The sequence below is a fragment of the Mobula hypostoma genome, chromosome 30 (assembly GCF_963921235.1).
Source record: "Mobula hypostoma chromosome 30, sMobHyp1.1, whole genome shotgun sequence".
Lineage (NCBI taxonomy): Eukaryota > Metazoa > Chordata > Chondrichthyes > Myliobatiformes > Myliobatidae > Mobula > Mobula hypostoma.
Window position 1 is genome coordinate 11,263,897 of NC_086126.1, and position 18,689 is coordinate 11,282,585.

The following is an 18,689-nucleotide window of genomic DNA, read 5'->3' on the forward strand; positions in this document are numbered from 1 at the left end:
CCTAATTTGACACAATCCGTGATCTCAAATTAAGTAGAGAGTAAAAAAGATTTTCCATTGGGTTTTACCGATGTTGACCACAGGTGCCACCTTGTGGACAAGTCGAGACATTGCTCCCCGAGGAGATGAGAATTCCTCCAGAAATCGGCCCAGTTGCTTCCACACACTTCCACGAGACCATAAGATACAGGAGCAGAATTAGGCCATTTGGCCCGTCGAGTCTGCTCTACCATTTCATCACGGCTGATCCACTTTCCCTCATGCCTTCTGCCATATCCCTTCATGCCCTGACTAATCAAGAATCTATCAACCTCTGCGTTAAATATACATAAAGGTTTGTCCTCCACAGCCGTCTGTGGCACTGAATACCACAGATTCCCCCACCCTCTGGCTAAAGAAATTCCTCCTCATCTCTGTTCTAAAAGGACGCCCTTCTATTCTGAGGCGGTGTCCTCTGGTCTTAGACTCCCCACATCTTTCTATCGCGGCCCATCAACATCCGATAGGTTTCAGTGAGGTCACCCCTCATCCTCCTGAATTCCGGCGAGTGCAGGCCCACCAGAACGTGCCGTGCCACTGACGGGAGTGAAAACCGGGAGGAGGCCACTGACACGACGGAGGAGGCCCTGAACTCCGCCAGGAGGGCCTCCATCGCCGCCCGGAACGCCGGCGGCGTAGCGGGCAAAACTAAAATAAATTCAAAACGGTGGCATTCACGCTCCCATTGAAACTTCCCTCTCCCGCTCAACCTGAGCCCCCTGGTTCTTGATGAAAACCCTGGGAAAGAGACAGAGTGCAGTCACCCTGTCTGTACCCCTCGTGATTTTATACACCTCTGTAAGATCACCTCACAGCGCCCGGCGCTTTAAGAAACAAAGTCCCAACCTCTCCCTGCAACTCAGGTCTTGGCAACAACCTCGTAAATCTCATCTGCATGCTTCCCGGCTTAATAGTATCTTTCCCACAGCCAAAACTGAACACAATATGCCAGCAACACACACAAAATGCTGGAGGAACTCAGCAGGTCGGTCAGCATCCACGGAAGAGAGTAAAGAGTCGACGTTTCGGGCCGAGACCCTTCGTCAGGACTGGAAAGGAAGTGGGGGAGAGGCCAGAATTAAAAGGTGGCGGCGAGGGGAAGGAGGTGAGCTGCGAGGTGATGGGTGAAGGTCAGGGGCTGGAAAAGAAGGAATCTGATAGGAGAGGAGAGAGGACCATAGGAGAAAGGGAAGGAGGAGGTGTTGGGCAGGTGAGAAGAGGTTAAAGGTCAGAGTGGGAAATAGAAGGAGAGGGGAGGGGGAGGGAAGTTCCTTTTAACCGGAGGGAGTAATCGATGTTCATGCCATCAGGTTGGAGGCTACCCAGACGGAATATAAGGTGTTGTTCCTCCACCCTGAGGGTGGCCCCATCGGTGCACTAGAGGAGGCCATGTTAGAATGGGAACGGAAAGCAGAATTAGGACGTCAGGCCAGAGGCAAGTTCTGCTTTTGGCGAAAGGAGTGGAGGTGCTCGACGAAGCGGTCCAGCCAAAGCCCTGTACGTCCACGTGATGACCCCCCACCCCCCAGCTTTCCTCCTCAGTGCCCTGACTTGTGGAGGTCATCGTCACCGCCCCATCTGCCTGTGACGCCCCTTTCAGAAGACCGTGCGCGCCTCTGTCCGTCCTCCGTCGCTCCCCAGGACCGTGAGAGCACCGTGCACTTGTCCGAATTAAGTCCGTCTCCCAGCCCCTGGCCCACTCATGCTATCGCAAGAGTCTTGTTTTCTCTGGAGCGTCGGAGGCCGAGGAGATATCTGACAGAACCATAGAAACTATAGCACAGAAACAGGCCCTTTGGCCCTTCTTGGCTGGGCCGAACTATTTTCCTGCCTAGTCCCACTGACCTGCACACAGACCATATCCCTCCATACACCTCCCATCCATGTATCTGTCCAATTTATTCTTAAATGTTAAAAATGAGCCCGCATTTACCACCTCGTCTGGCAGCTCATTCCACACTCCCACCACTCTCTGTGTGAAGAAGACCCCCCCCACTAATGTTCCCTTTAAACTTTTCCCCCCTCACCCTTAACCCATGTCCTCTGGTTTTTCTCTCCCCCAGTCTCAGTGGAAAAAACCTGCTTGCATTCACTCTATCTATACCCATCATAATTTTATATACCTCTATCAAATCTCCCCTCATTCTTCTACACTCCAGGGAATAGACAGAGAGGACAGAGAGTATCTGTTTCCCAGGGTTGAGATGTCTCATACCAGATGGCATGCATTGAAGGTGAGAGGGGGGATGTGAGGGGTATGATTTTTTAGTTGGAGAGTGAAATGTCCTGCCTGGTGTGGTGGTGGAGGCAAATATATTAGAGGCTTTTAAGGGACGTTTGGATAGGCACATGGATGTGAGGAAGATGGAGGGATGTGGACACGGTGTGGGTAGGAGGGATTAGTGTTTGGGGGTATTTGATTTGCTTTTTAGCTGGTACAGCACAACATTGTGGGCCGAATGGCCTGTTCCTGGTTCTATAACACCTATTCCCTGTAATTCCCTTTGGGTCAATACAGTATCCATCCACTATTGTAGTGTCACTGAAAGCTGATGGGACCATAGGCTCAGGAACTGATCGGGGGTGGGGGAGTGCTCTGAGTTTGCATAGTCTCAATGGGCCAAATGGCCTCTTTTGGCATTGTGAACTAGGTCCTTTGCACTCCCCCGTGCCAGGAGGCGGCCCTCACCCCCACACCCCCCAGGGTAGAGCGGCAGTGCGTCGCTGGGGAGGGAGACCCACTGGACAAAGCCGTAAAGTCAATTTGTTTCAATGCTTGCTGGTGTAAACAGAGAGAGCAGAGCAGCACCAAGTTCCCCTCCATCCCGTAGTAATTGCTGTTCCCCGCTTCCAAGTTGCTGTTGAGGGTCTCTTTCTGGACTCATGGTTAGTGTAGTTGTCCATGGCCGGGCCCCAGGCCTTTCTTCTGCCCGGCCCAGGTTGGGACCCTGGCGGGATTTGAACTCACGGCCATCCACCTCCAAGTCCGGTGCCGATGCCACTACACCACCGGCCGGCCCCCAGGCTAATCATCGCTTCTTCCGACCCGTCCTCTAGGGAGGAGTGATGGCTCTGCACTTGAACTCGTCACTACCACGCCCCACCCCCCACCCACCCCCAGTAGGGGGTCCACACGGAGATGAACTGGAACGGAAATTGTTTCTGCGCCGATTCAGTAAATGTATTTATTGCTCAAGTGCTGGTCCTCCGGGCATCAACCAGCTGTGGAGTTATCCGTTACTCCTCCCGGTGTGCGAGGCTGCGGCCGGTAAACGAAGGCACCCGAATCCTTTCCCTGCGATATAAAGAAGAGCTGGTGAGAAACTGCACCTATTGACTCCGGCCCCTTCCCCGTCCCCCGCCAGTGTCACGCCTCTGCCCCGTATTTTACACACGCCCAGTCCTTCTTTTGACTTATAGTAGATGGCGTCAAAGTGGTTGTTGCGACGTGTCTGGTGGGGTCGTGCCTGTCGCTCTCACTCCCAGCTCCCACCACTGGCGAGCAGTCTCGGGAACAGGAGAGCTGAGTGTGTCAGTCTCTCCCTGCCAGTACACAGTCTCTCCTACAGCAAGCCTCACGTCGTGCCCCCTCGCCGGCGACACACGGAAACCGAACTCCTCTCGGACTCGGGCTGAGCTACAGAGGACAGTGAGGAGGTCCGGCCCCTGCCCCTGCCCCTGGACACGCCCTGGTGCCCGTGAACCAGACCCCCAGCGACGGGTAAATAGCCCCACTGCCTTGCGGGCAGCCTCGGGAGAGACGAAGGCTACGGGAGTAAAACCCAGACAGTAAATCCGGAGTGGAGCCCCTGAGGCAGCCGGACGTCACCGAACATCCTTCCAGCAGCTCCGGCAGCCGAGCTGGTGACAGACGTATCGCTTCATAAGCTTTCCTTTGGACTACACCGGTGAGGCCGAGAGGGGGATCTTGACGACTGGGACATCTCAGGATCTCCAAACCTCCTGCCCAAACTTGGGATGATGATCGTCACCCATCGTCCTTCGAGACAGCCGGATGCCAACCAACACAGTTTTTTATGTATTGCGCTGAACTGCTGCCGCAAACAGCAAATTTCACGACATATGCCAGAACAAATTCAATTCAATTCAAGTTTAATTGTCATTCAACCGTGCGTGAATACAGCCAAACGAGACAGCATTAGTCTGGGGTCAAGGTACAAAACATAATACCAACAGTCACACACAGCACGTAGCACACATAGCAGGTATAGGATAGAAAGATAAGGCCACTCAACGAAAGAGTCCTCACTCAAGCCATCCAAGGCAGCCAAAGTCTGCAGCCGATCACCACAGAACTTGTCTTCTGCCGAGCGAATTCGGCGGGTAGGGGCAGCACCAACTCCAGCCTGGATGCTACGCCACGCTGCCCCCCGCTGGTCACAGTGGCTCCTGGAGGCTACAAGCAGTTGGCACCACAGCTTGAGGCCCAGTCCTCGCACGTACAAGATAGCAAGCCCTTATAGGATTTCAGTAAAGGACAGCCACAGTCCAAGACCCTGAGACCATTGTTGAGCAAACACTGGGGAGGGCCAGCACCAACTCCAGCTCGGATGCTGCGCCACACTGCCCCCGAGTGGACGCCTCACTCCTGGCAGCTGAAAACAGGCGGCACCGATGGCTGGAGGCCTTGGGTCCATCAAATGCTGCCAAAATCTGATCCTGATTCTGACCGTGCGCCGTCTTCAGCCTCTCTGTGTGTTCTAGCTCAGCCGTAACACCGGTTCGTCACTCCACGAGCCGTGAACACGCTTGGCCATGGGATTTTCTTAGCCGGGGCGCAGAGACTCGTAACTCAGCAAGCCATGTCCTGCCACACTCGGTTAAGTCCTCTCAACCCTACAGGCTATAGCTCTCAGTTCTTTCCCGACAGGACTGTGCGGGGGGCGGGGGGAGGTGTGAGAGGGAGCTCTCTCATTGTACCTTTCTGCACCATTGCAATAGGAAGCAAGCCAGCCTTAGACATCCTACCAAATCTTCGAATTCCATCCCCCGACGTTTTACCACACCGTACGGCAATGAGGAAACCATCCTGATTACATTTTATACAACCATAACACACAGGAGCAGAATGAGGCCATTCGGCCCATGGAGTCTGTTCTGTCATTCCATCATGGCTGATTTATTATCCCTCTCAGCCCCATTCTCCTGCCTTCTCCCCCTAACCTTTGATGCCCCTGCTCATCAAGAAACTTCCTCCCTCCGCTTTAAATATACCCCATGGCCCGGCTTCACAGACGCCTGTGGCAATGAATTCCACAGATTTACCACCGTCTGGTTGAATAAATTCCTCCCCATCTCTGTTCTGAGGGAACGTCCTGGTATTCTGAGACTGTGCCTTCTGGTTCGAATGAAAAAAAATCCTCTCCACATCCACTCGGCCTGTCAATAGTCGATAGGTTTCAGTGAGATCCTCCTACTACTACCCCCCCGCTCCATTCTTCTAAACTCCAGCGAGTACAGGTCCACAGCCATCAAACGCTCCTCATACATGAACCACCTCTAGACCCTCTTCAATGCCAGCACATCCTAAGGGGCCCCAAACTGCTCACAATGCACCCAAGGGCGGTCTGGCCAATACATTATAAAGCAATAACGTAGGAACTGGAAACAACACACACACACACAATGCTGGGGGCCAGCTAAAGAGTCCCAGTCTGAAATGTTGACTGGGTACTCTTTTCCACAGATGCTGCCTGACCTGCTGAGTTCCTCCGGCATTTTGTGTGTGTGTTGCTTTGGATTTCCAGCATCTACAGGTTTTCTCTTGTGTGACATTGGAACTGGACTAAGAGTATATTGTAGAGTGTAGCATCAAAGTATGTTTGGGAATAGCAGCCTCATATTTCGAAAAGCACAGGATTAGTTGCAGTGAAGCCATTTATCCCTCTGACCCTGCTACCCCATTCCTGAAGTTCATGTCGATCTCCTGCCTTTTTCTCCACTTTCTACACACCGGCTCTTTCCAGAAATCTAACTATTGCCATTTTGACGGTACAACTATCGTTGGCAGAATTTCAGATGGTGACGAGAGGGCGTACGGGAGCGGGATAGACCAGCTGGTTGAGTGGTGCAGCAACAACCCGGCACTCAACGTCAGTAAGGCCAAAGAACTGACTGTGAACTTCAGAAAGGGTCAGGAGAGGGAAATCACACCAGTCCTCAGAGAGGGATCAGAAGCGGAGAGAGTGAGCAATTTCGAGTTCCTGGGGCTGTCAGCTTCTCTGAGGATCTATCCTGGGCCCAGCATATCGATGCAGCTACAAAGAAGGCACAACAGCGGCTATACTTCATTAGGAGTTTGAGGAGATTTAGTTTGTCACCAAAGACACTCGCAGATTTCTATAGATGTGCTGTGGAGAGCATTCTGACTGGCTGAATCACTGCCTGTTATGGGGGGGGGGGAAGAAGAGCTACTGTACAGGATTGAAGTAAGCTGCAGAGAGTTGTAAACTCAGTCAGCTCCATCATGGGCACCCGCCTCCGTAGTATCCAGGACATCTTCAAGGAACGATGCCTCAAAAAGGCGGCGTCCATCATTAAGGACCCCCACCACCCAGGACATGCCCTCTTCTCATTGCTACCATCAGGAGGGAGGTACAGGAGCCTGAAGACACACACTCAACGATTCAGGAACAGCTTCTTCCCCTCTGCCGTCCGATTTCTGAATGGACATTGAACCCATGAACACTACCTCACTACTTTTTTAATTCTACTTTTGGCTCTACTTATTTAATTTAACTATTTTATATATATATTTATACATTTGTACGTTTGTATATATATTTACCGTAATTCAGGATTTTTTTCTATTATTATGTTTTGCATTGTACTGCTGCCACGAAGTTAACAAATTTCCCGACACACGCCGGTGATGTGAAGCCTGATTCCCATTCTCCTGAATGAACCCGGCGACGGAGCCTCCGTCAGGGTTTGAGGGGGTCGGGAGCCTGGAGGGGATCCAGCATTCCGCGCTCTAGGCAGATATCAGACCCTGACTGGAGGCTCGTCACCCAGGGGAAACAGCCACGCCATTCAGCTCTGTAGAAATGTTGTAAGTTTCAATTCAATTACATCTTCCAGCCTCTAGAGGATACAGGCCTCTGTCTATATGGCAAAGCTGCCCACAGAGGAACTAATTTAGCAAATCATCGTTGCATTCCCTTGGGCACAGAGGACCGAGCTGTACGCCCTACACCAGCTGTTGTCTTTCCAAAGTCCTATATAATTGCTTTAAGACAAGGTTAGTCCTGTATTAAAACCCTTGCTAAAAGCGTATTGCATTAGTGTCTTGTATACAAACAGCAACCATGCCTTTACTCACTTACAGCCCGTCACCCCACTGGCGTTTAGGGCAGCAATGAAGGTCCTCCATCTTGGGCGTCCTTCATTATGCCAGTAGCTTCCTCTCGATTTACTGTCAAACACGCAAGTCCCGGGTGGAGACTCAGGAATACCATCACACTCAGATGCAGAAGGATTCTTCATTGCTGTTTCCATAACAATTTTGTTTGACCAAGCAGGGTTGTTACGACCGGTGTGACCACTCTCAGTCTGACCTCTACCCTTTGACCCTGCCAAGAGCCAAAGCATAAGGCCCTGACTCCGGCCAACACAGCAATGTTCCCTCTAACTTGCAATGACCAGTGTGCGCCAAAATCTTGTGCTGTGCGATTTTTAGCCCGGTGCCAACAGTGTGTTTTATATATAGAAGTATTCATTTTAACAAGATCAAAGCATCTTCTCACAAATCTGTGTGAGAGTAGAGATAAATATAGAATTCAAAGAATGAGGAATTAAAGATTATGGGGAAGTGACACAGAAGGGAATCTGACTCCAGGAGCACCACAACCTTGTCGTAGGGTTTGGAGGTTTGCCTGCATCAACGACCCGGAGAGCTGGGGTCAGGGCCCTGTGCTTTGGCTCTTGGTAGGGTTACCCATGCCAAACAGGGTCAAAGGGCAGAGGCCAGACTAAGAATGGTCCACCAATCCTCCAGGCACAGGGCTAACAACCCTGACTGCTCATACAAAACTGTTACTGAAACAGCAATGAAGAATCCTTCTCCATCTGAGGGAGAGTGGACCATGGGAGAGAGGGAGTGAGGAAGGGTAGAGGGAGAGTGGACCATGGGAGAGAGGGAGGGAGGGAGGAGGGGTAGAGGGAGAGTGGACCATGGGAGAGAGGGAGGGAGGGAGGAGGGGTAGAGGGAGAGTGGACCTTGGGAGAGAGGGAGGGAGGGATGAGGGGTAGAAACATAGAAAATAGGTGCAGGAGTAGGCCATTCGGCCCTGCGAGCCTGCACCGCCATTCAGTATGATCATGGCTGATCATCCAACTCAGAACCCTGTACCAGCCTTCCCTCCATACCCCCTGATCCCTTTAGCCACAAGGGCCATATCTAACTCCCTCTTAAGTATAGCCAATGAACTGGCCTCAACTGTTTCCTGTGGCAGAGAATTCCACAGATTTACCACTCTCTGTGTGAAGAAGTTTTTCCTAGTCTCCGTCCTAAAAGGCTTCTCCTTTATCCTCAGACTGTGACCCCTCGTTCTGAACTTCCCCAACATCGGGAACAATCTTCCTGCATCTAGCCTATCCAATCCCTTTAGAATTTTATATGTTTCAATCAGATCCCCCCTCAATCTTCTAAACTCCAGTGAGTACAAGCCCAGTTCATCCAGTCTTTCTTCATATGAAAGTCCTGCCATCCCAGGAATCAATCTGGTGAACCTTCCTTGTACTCCCTCTATGGCAAGAATGTCTTTCCTCAGATTAGGGGACCAAAACTGCACACAATACTCCAGGTGTGGTCTCACCAAGGCCTTGTACAACTGCAGTAGTACCTCCCTGCTCCTGTACTTGAATCCTCTTGCAATGAATGCCAGCATACCATTCGCCTTTTTCACCGCCTGCTGTACCTGCATGCCCACTTTCAATGACTGGTGTATAATGACACCCAGGTCTCATTGCACGTCCCCTTTCCCTAATCGGCCAGCATTCAGATAATAATCTGTTTTCCTGTTTTTGCCATCAAAGTGGATAATCTCACATTTATCCACATTAAATTGCATCTGCCATGAATTTTCCCACTCACCTAACCTATCCAAGTCACCCTGCATCCTCTTAGTATCCTCCTCACAGCTAACACTGCCACCCAGCTTCGTGTCATCCACAAACTTGGAGATGCTGCATTTAATTCCCTCATCCAAGTCATTAATATATATTGTAAACAACTGGGGTCCCAGCACTGAGCCTTGCGGTACCCCACTAGTCACTGCCTGCCATTCTGAAAAGGTCCCATTTATTCCCACTCTTTGCTTCCTATCTGCCAACCAATTCTCTATCCACATCAATACCTTACCCCCAATACCGTGTGCTTTAAGTTTGCAAACTAATCTCCTGTGTGGGACCTTGTCAAAAGCCTTTTGAAAATCCAAATATACCACATCCACTGGTTCTCCCCTATCCACTCTACTAGTTACATCCTCAAAAAATTCTGTCAGATTCGTCAGACATGATTTTCCTTTCACAAATCCATGCTGACTTTGTCCGATGATTTCACCGCTTTCCAAATGTGCTGTTATCACATCTTTGATAACTGACTCTAGCATTTTCCCCACCACCGATGTTAGGCTAACCGGACTATAATTCCCCGGTTTCTCTCTCCCTCCTTTTTAAAAAAGTGGGGTTACATTAGCCACCCTCCAATCCTCAGGAACTAGTCCAGAATCTAAAGAGTTTTGAAAAATTATCGCTAATGCATCTACTATTTCTTGGGCTACTTCCTTAAGCACTCTGGGATGCAGACCATCTGGCCCTGGGGATTTATCTGCCTTTAATCCCTTCAATTTACCTAACACCACTTCCCTACTAACATGTATTTCCCTCAGTTCCTCCATCTCACTAGACCCTCGGTCCCCTACTATTTCCGGAAGATTATTTATGAGAGTGGACCATGGGAGAGAGGGAAGGAGGGAGGAGAGGTAACAGAGGGAGAGTAGACCATGGGAGAGAGGGAGGGAGGAGGGGTAGAGGGAGAGTGAACCATGGGAGGGAGGGAGGGAGGGAGGAGGGGTAGAGGGAGAGTGGACCATGGGAGAGAGGGAGGGAGGAGGGGTAGAGGGAGAGTGAACCATGGGAGAGAGGGAGGGAGGAGGGGTAGAGGGAGAGTGGACCATGGGAGGGAGGGAGGGAGGAGGGGTAGAGGGAGAGTGAACCATGGGAGGGAGGGAGGGAGGGAGGAGGGGTAGAGGGAGAGTGGACCATGGGAGAGAGGGAGGGAGGAGGGGTAGAGGGAGAGTGAACCATGGGAGAGAGGGAGGGAGGAGGGGTAGAGGGAGAGTGGACCATGGGAGGGAGGGAGGGAGTAGTGGCACCATTATGTCCCTATTACTTGCCTGTAGTTTTAATCACATCCTCAAAAAACTCGAGCAGATAAATTCAAGAATTTCCTTTTCTCAAGTCCATGCAGAATCTGCTCAATCAATCCAATTTCAAAATATATTTTTGGTTATTTAAAAATTCATTGTAGATCCCAACATTTTCCGCACTATTGTTGATAGCCTCACAGGTCGGACGTTCCCTATCAACAGGGACAAAATGCTGGGGGAGCTCAGCAGGTCAGGCAGCACCCGCGGAAATGAGTAAGCGGTCGACGTTTCGGGCCGAGACTCTTCTTCAGGACTGAGATGGAAAGGGGGGAGACGCTAGAATAAAAAGGTTGGGGGGTGGGGTGGGGGTAGGAGGCTGGCTGGATGGTGATGGGTGAAGCCGGGTGGGTGGGAAAGGTCAAGGGCTGGAGAGGAAGGAATTTGATAGGAGAGGAGGGTGGACCAGAGGAGAAAGGCGAGGAGAGGTGATAGGTAGGTGAGAAGAGGTAGCAGGCCAGAGCAGGGAATAGAGGAGGTAGGGGGGGAAGAGAACCTTTATTTTTAATCAGAAGGAGAATTTGAGGTTGGAGGCTACCCAGCCGGAATACAAGGTGTTTCTCCTCCACCCTGAGGGTGGCACAAGAGGAGGTCACGGACTGCCACGCTGGAATGGGAATTAAAATGTTTGGGCACCGGGAAGTTCTGCTTATGGTGGATGGAGCGAAGGTCCCTACTTTCCTGACGTCCCCCTCTCTCCTCCCCCCGTTGACGGGCTCGCATTTACAACCCAGATGAAGAATTCCGGAGCCCGGCATTTTGGAAGGTGATTCCAACGCATTCGCCTTCAAACCTCCAGGATTGAATCGTTGCGAGTTAACAGCTTTTAGTCTCGCCAATCTCACTGACGCCCTGTTATTCCTAGTAAGCGCTTTCCTCTGTTCCTTCAGTTCCTCACCAAACCCTTGGTTATGTAGCTCTGGCCGTGTCGCTTATCGGTATTGATTCCAACAGATTCTGTGAAGACCTTTACCCTTTCTCAAATTTCCCTCTGAACCCTCTCTTCCCCCCCAAGCTCAGTCTTTGAGGGGCAAATCCCAGGTTTCCACTGCCCTTTGGGTGAAATACAGCTTCCTGGCTCCAAAATGAAATTATAAACTGATTTCTTCTTTATTCCTGAAATGTTTTTTTTTCTCCCCCCCCCACCTCCCCTCATGAACCGCCGAATTACCGCCCCCCGCCGTCACCGCTCAATCCGCCGTGGCCGTGGGGCGGCGAGGGAGCAGGAGGCGGAAGGAGGGTTGGGCAGGAGGGAGAAGACAGAGAGAGAGCGGAGGGCAGACGAAGGGGGATGGGGTGGAAGCAGGGGCGGAAGGAAGGATGGAGAGGGAGAGAGCTTTGCGCTGTAGTCGTGCGAGGGGGGGGAGAAAATGGCGGCGCGACGGCAGCGTGCGCGGCCACTTCGGTGATGATATCTGTTATGTGTCAAGTAGGGGACCGTGCACAATCCTGATTTTATGGAGACGGACGCGAGAGCACGGAGGAACATCTGGAGAAACTTCTGGAATGCCTGTTTCGCTGCCGCTGCAACTGTGCGGTAACCGGAAACTCTGGAGCAGAAGGCCCCGAGATCCTCGGCTTTGTGTGTTTCAGCGGCCGGGGTGAGGTCGAAGGTGCTCGGCAGAGGATGGCGCTCGGGTGGCTGTATCGGAGAGGCCGGTGGGAAGCTGGGAGTTTTCGGATGGATGGACTCAGGGTCGGCTGTGGTCGGCTGCTTCCAAGGTATTGGCAAGTTGACTGTGCCTGGAGGTTTATGGCAGGGAGTTTCTCCCTTTTGCCGCCTACTATCGGGGACTCGGGAGTCAATCGACTCGGGGACTTTGAGACTTTATTTACCGTGCCCATGGTTTGTTCTTTATCAAATTATGGTATTGCTTTGCACTGCTGTAACTATATGTTATAATTATGTGGTTCTGTCAGTGTTAGTCTTTGGTCTGTCCTGTTTTCTATGATATCACTCCGGAGAAACATTGTATCATTTCTTAATGCATGTATGCATTTCTAAATGACAATAAAAGAGGACTGAGTGTTCTCATAATCTATTAGTTCTGGGTCTTTACTCAGTGTTAAGACATAGGAGCAGAATTAGGCCATTCAGCCCATCGAGTCTGCACTGCCATTTTATTGTGGCTGATTTATCATCCCTCTCAACCTCACGCTCCTGCCTTCTCCCCGTAATCTTTGACACCCTGACTAATCAAAATCCCATCCACCTTTGCCTTAAGCGTGCCTGGCCTCCGCAGTCGTCCGAGCAATCAACTCCACAGATTCACCAGCCGCTGGCTGAGAAGTACCTCCTTATCTCCATTCTGAAGGGACCTCCATCTATTCTGAGGCTTCGCCCCCTGGTCCTGGACTCCCTCACCATGGGAAACATTTCATATTCGACAGGTTTCAATGAGATTCTCCTCCATTCTTCTAAGCAGACCCAGAGCCATGAAGTGCTCCTCATAAGCTAATCCTTTCATCCCAGGGATCGTCTTTTTATTGTGAACCTCCTCTGGACCCTCTCCAATGCCAGCCCACCCTTTCTCAGATAAGGGGCCCACAACTGTCCTGTCATACAGCTGTGGAGGCCCGATCATTGAGGGCGCTTAAGGAGGAGATTGACAGGTATCTAATTAGTCAGGGTATCAAGGGATATGGGGAAAAAGCCGGAAATTGGAACTAGATGGGTGAATAGCTTAGCTCATGGGGGAGCTGCGGAGCAGACTCGACGGGCCGAATGGCCTACTTCTGCTCCTTTGTCTTTGTCTTGTGAACTGCTCGCAATACTCCAAGTGAGGCCTCACCATTGCCTTGTAAACCCTCAACATTACATCCTTGCTTTTATTCTCCGACCCTCTCGAAATGAATTGGAGCTTGGAAAAATCGAGGGCTATGCGGTAGGGAAATTCTAAGCAGTTCCTAGAGTAGGTTACATGGTCAGCACAACATTGTGGGCCGAAGGGCCTGTAATGTGCTGTAGATTTCTATATTCCATGAATGCTAATATTGTACTTGACTTCCTTAACCTGCAAATTAACCTTCAGGGAATCCCACACGAAGACTCCCAAGTCCCTTTGCACCTCTGATTTCTGAATTTGCTCCCTGTTTAGAACATAGAGCATAACAGCTGGGCACAGGCCCCTTGGCCCACAATGTCGTGCTAATCTTTTAATCTATCTTCAGATCAATTTAGCCCTTCCCTCCAACATAGCTGTCCATTTTTCTATCATTAAGTGAGTTCTATCAAGTTTGGAAAATATTCTGACCGGATAATTCTTTAATTCAAAGATTCAGAGAACATTTATTATCGAAGATTGGATAAATTATGCACCTTGAGATTTGTCTGCTTACGGGCAGCCACAGAGCAAGGAACATGAATAACCCATTTTTTAAAAAAAAGACCAGAAAAAACACTGTGCAGAGAATGAGAGAGAGAGAAAAAAAAACTCACAATTCAGGCAAACAATGGAAGCAAGCCAACAGCATCCTGAATTAGACTGAGTCCCAGATCCGATCCAGGAGCAGCCGGAGTAGGCCAAAAGCCTGGGTCCCCAGTTCATCTCACCAGCAGGGCACAAACGCAGAGCAGCCAGACCAGTTCGCAGCCTCGGCCCTGCGGGGAAAGGAGTGAACGTTCGCCGGGGAAAGAGGAGTGAATGTTCGCCGGGGAAAGGAGTGAACGTTCGCCGGAGAGCGAGTGAAATCAGCCTGACCCTCGGGCTTCCAGACTATCTCTGCCAGCCTTTAAATAGTCTGAGCACCCTTTTTCAATCCAGACCCCTTTTACTTTAAGAATGAACTTTTTTAAGAGCAACAGTGTAGGAGCAGGGATGTGATGTTGAGGCTCTATAAGGCGCTGGTGAGACCTCACTTGGAGTACTGTGGGCAGTTTTGATCTCATTTAAGAAAGGATGTGCTGATGTTGGAGAAGGTACAGAGAAGATTCACTAGAATGATTCCGGGAATGAGAGGGTTAACATATGAGGAACGTTTATCCGCTCTTGGACTGTAATCCTTGGAGTTTAGAAGAATGAGGAGGGACTTCATAGAAACATTTCGAATGTTGAAAGGCATGGACAGAGTGGATGTGGCAAAGTTGTTTCCCATGGTGGGGGAGTCTAGTACGAGAGGGCATGACTTAAGGATTGAAGGGCGCCCATTCAGAACAGAGATGTGAAGAAATTTTTTTAGTCAGAGGGTGGTGAATCTATGGAATTTGTTGCCACGGGCGGCAGTGGAGGCCAAGTCATTGGGTGTATTTAAGGCAGAGACTGATTGGTATCTGAGTAGCCAGGGCATCAAAGGTTATGGTGAGAAGGCGGGGGAGCGGGACTAAATGGGAGAATGGATCAGATGATAAAATGGTGGAGCAGACTCGATGGGCCGAATGGCCGACTTCTGCTCCTTTGTCTTATGGTCTTATGGTCTAACGGTCAAACTTGAAATCGACACACTGTCCTCAGGGTCCAGTCGGCCCCTTGCAGCACCCAGCGGTCACAAAGGAGGGGCAGGCACTGGGGACGTACAGAGCTCCCTGGCAGCCTGCCGACTGGACCTATGAATGGGCACCTTGGCTACGTGCTTTTACCGGCCCATATTCACCCACTGTTGGAGTAAGAGACCATAATGTGGCCAAAACACTCTCTCTCTCTCTCTCTCTCTCGCTCGCTCTCTCTTTTGGACAACAGGCCAGATTGAAAGGGTCAGGGTGCCGGGGTCCGAGGTAAGGGGCGGCCTGCTGCTGGTCACTGCTCGGCCCTGTGCTGAACTGAGGGTCTGTGGACGGACTCTTGGAGGACTTACGGTTCAGAACACTATTTACTTGTGTTTATTGCTTGCCTTTTTTCTCTGTTTTCCTCTCTCTCTGCGCACTGGGTATTTGACGGTCTTTTGTCTTAAGCGGATTCTGTCGGGTTTCTTTGTTCTGTGACTGCCTGTAAGGAGATGAATCTCAAGGTTGAATAACGTACACAAAACTTTGATAATAAATGTACTTTTGAACTTCGACTCAGTAAAAGCGTTTACTCATATTACCGCGCATACGTAACAAGATTGAAACATCTCACAAATCTGTGTGAGAATGGAGATAAACATACAATTCAAAGAATGAGGAATTAAAGATTATGGGGAAGTGACACCGAAGGGAATCTGACTCCAGGAGCACCACAACCTTGTCGTAGGGTTTGGAGGTTTGCCTGCCTCTACAACTTGGGAGAGCTGGGGTCAGGGCCCTGAGCTTTGGCTCTTGGTAGGGTCACCCATGCCAAACAGGGTCAAAGGGCAGAGGCCAGACTGAGAGTGGTCCACCAATCCTCCAGGTTCAGGGCTGACAACCCTGACTGGTCAGACAAAACTGTTACAGAAACAGCGATGAAGAATCCTTCTCCATCTGAGTGAGACGGTATTCCTGAGTCTCCACCCGGGACCTGCGTGACTGACAGTCGTGAAAACCGAGGGGAAGCTACTGGCACGATGAAGGAAGCCCTGAACACCACCAGAGATGGAGGACTTTCATCTGTGCCCTAATTGCCAGTGGTGTAACAGGCAGTGAGCAAGTAAGTATAGATCAGCCATGATCATATTGCGTGGCGGGGTCGATTTTAACTATCTTAATGCCTGCTCCCAATCTCTCTGTGTTCTTGTACACTGAAAGTTACAGAAAGCGATCAGAAAAGAAAAGCATACTTCGGTCTTCACGGGAAGATGATGTGAGGACAAAGTAGACTTGAGAGTCTCTTCCTTCAATTATAGAGACAGCATTTAGAAAATTAAATCCACAAGACCATGAGACATAGGAGCAGAATTAGGCCATTCAGCCCATCGAGTCTGCTCCCTCATTCCATCATGGCCGATCCCCATACGCCTGCCTTCTCGCCATATCCTTTGATTCCCCGACCGATCAGGAAACGACCAACTTCCACCTTAAATACACTCACAGTCTTGGCCTCCACCGCAGTCTGTGGCAGAGTTTTCCACAGATTTACTGCTCTCTGGATAAAAGAAATTCTTCCCTTACCTCTGTTCCAAAAGGTCGCCCCTCTGAGGTGTGGGGCCCAAAACTGTTGACAATACTCCAAGCGCAGCCTGACTAGTGTCTTATAAAGGCTCAGCATTATCTCCTTGCTTTTATATTCTATTCCCCTTGAAATAAATGCCAGCATTGCATTTGCCTTCATTACCACAGACTCAACCTGCAAATTAAATATCTGGGAGGCTTGCACGAGGACTGCTTAGTCCCTCTGATGTTTGAACCTTCTCCCCATTTAGATAACAGCCCGCACTATTGTTCCTTTTACCAAAACACATTATCGTACATCTCCCAATGCTGTATTTTGGTAAAAGGGCTTGACGGGGTAAACACAGACTTGACGTTTCCCCAGGCCGGGCTGTCTAGAACAGGGTCTCGGAATAAGGGGTTGGGGTTTTCACCAGAAGAGAATTTCTTCACCAAAGAGAGCGGTGAACTGTCTGGGAAGACCCTAGCAGGGTCTTAGGAGGCTCAGGCTCCGAGCATATTCAAAAATCTTGGCAATATCTTTTTGAGTTATTGAGTCAGTCAAGGGATACGGAGTCGCTGCAGGAAAGTGGAACTGAAAGGAGATCTTGAGGAATTGGGGGGGGGAGTGAGAATTAAGGTCCAGATGTTCTCCCACCGCTTTTGTTTCTTGGAGGCTAGAGAACCAGAGGCGTTGTGCGTACCCCTTGCCCAGGGAAACCAGGCGTGAGCAAAGCTGGTTGAGCAAGGGGCCGTTGGGAGGGAGCCCAGCCAGCCTCGGGAGCAGACCAGCGACAAGGTCCCCAAGCCGACTCTCCCCTCTCTGCACCGCTACTTCGGAACTCACGGCCGTTTATCAGGCGCCCCGCTCGTTAATGCAAATATCTCGCCAGCCAATCACGCGCCATATTATGGACTGGCTTGTGACCACGTAGGGCCGCTCGGTGTGCACCGTAGCCTGGACAAAGTTCTTACAGACTGTGACCAGGAGGGATCCAGCTTCAGAAAAGGAGATTAGACTGCGGGACAGCGGTCCCCAACCACCGGGCCGCAACTGGGCCACGAGAAAATGATATGATTTGGCGATATGAAACGATACGAGTCAGCTGTACCTTTCCTCATTCTGTCACGCACTGCTGAACTTGAAATAACCTCACCAAATAACGCATAAAACCTAAACTAACACTAACATATAGTAAAACATATATATATTTTAGACAGATATATGGAGGAATTTAAGGGAGGCAGGGTTTGAGGGTCAGCACAACATTGTGGGCCGAAGGGCCTGTACTGTGCTGTACTATTCTATGTTCTATGTTTTAAAAGCAGAAATGATATGATAAATACACAGCCTATATAAAGTAGAAACAATGTATGTACAGTGTAGCCTCACTTAACAGAATCGGGAAGATTAAGCCAAAAATGATTTGTAGAAAAAAAATCGGCACGTACGCACATGCTCACACAGGTGCCCACGCAAGGCTTCATGGTCATTGTAGTCTTTCTCGGGGTAAACACAAGTGTCCCATATTTGACTGCTACTTTTGTCCCTTATTCGCGAGTGAGAAATTTGGCAACCCGACTTGAACGCCAACCCCCCACCCCCCCCCCACCAACCGGTCGGCCGGTCCGCAATAATATTGTCAATATTAAACCGGTCCGGGATGCAAAAAAGGCTGGGGACCCCTGCCGTAGGATATGGGAGCAGAATTAGGCCATTCGGCCCATCAGGCCTGCTCCACCATTTCATCATGGCTGATCCTATGATTAACCCCTGAGGAGAGATTGAGTTGCCTGGGACTGTACTCTCTGGAGTTCAGAAGAATGAGAGGGAATCTTATAGACACATACAAAACTTTGAAAGGGATAGATAAGATAGAAGTAGGAAAGTTGTTTCTGTTGGTATGTGAGACTAGAACTAGGGGACATAGCCTCAAGATTCAGGGGAGAAGATTTAGGACGGAGATGAGGAGAAACGGTTTTTCCCAGAGAATCTGTGGAATTCTCTGCCCAGGGAAGCAGTTGAGGCTTCCTCACTAAATATATTTAAGAAACGGTTAGATAGGTTTTTACATAGTAGGGGAATTAAGGTTTATGGGGAAAAGGCAGGTAGATGGAGATGAGTCCATGGTCAGATCAGCCATGATCTTATTGAATGGCGGGGCAGGCTCGATGGGCCAGATGGCCGACTCCTGCTCCTGTTTCTTATGTTCTTATCA

The 18,689-nt window shown here is 50.2% G+C and overlaps 1 protein-coding gene across 4 annotated transcripts in view; it reads right to left on the minus strand.

The window, feature by feature from the left end:
* Positions 1 to 3,204: 3,204 nt before the first annotated feature.
* The window catches only part of sipa1 (signal-induced proliferation-associated 1), a 145,583-nt gene continuing 130,098 nt past the window's right edge, over positions 3,205 to 18,689 (minus strand). For 3 of the 4 annotated variants that reach the window (XM_063036513.1, XM_063036514.1, XM_063036515.1), the window contains exon 17: positions 3,212 to 3,334. In XM_063036513.1, coding sequence (XP_062892583.1) covers positions 3,254 to 3,334 — 81 coding nt within the window. In that variant the 3' untranslated portion in view covers positions 3,212 to 3,253. Of the gene's footprint in view, positions 3,335 to 18,689 lie in introns of all 4 variants that reach the window. The other variant, XM_063036516.1, reaches the window with a different exon arrangement.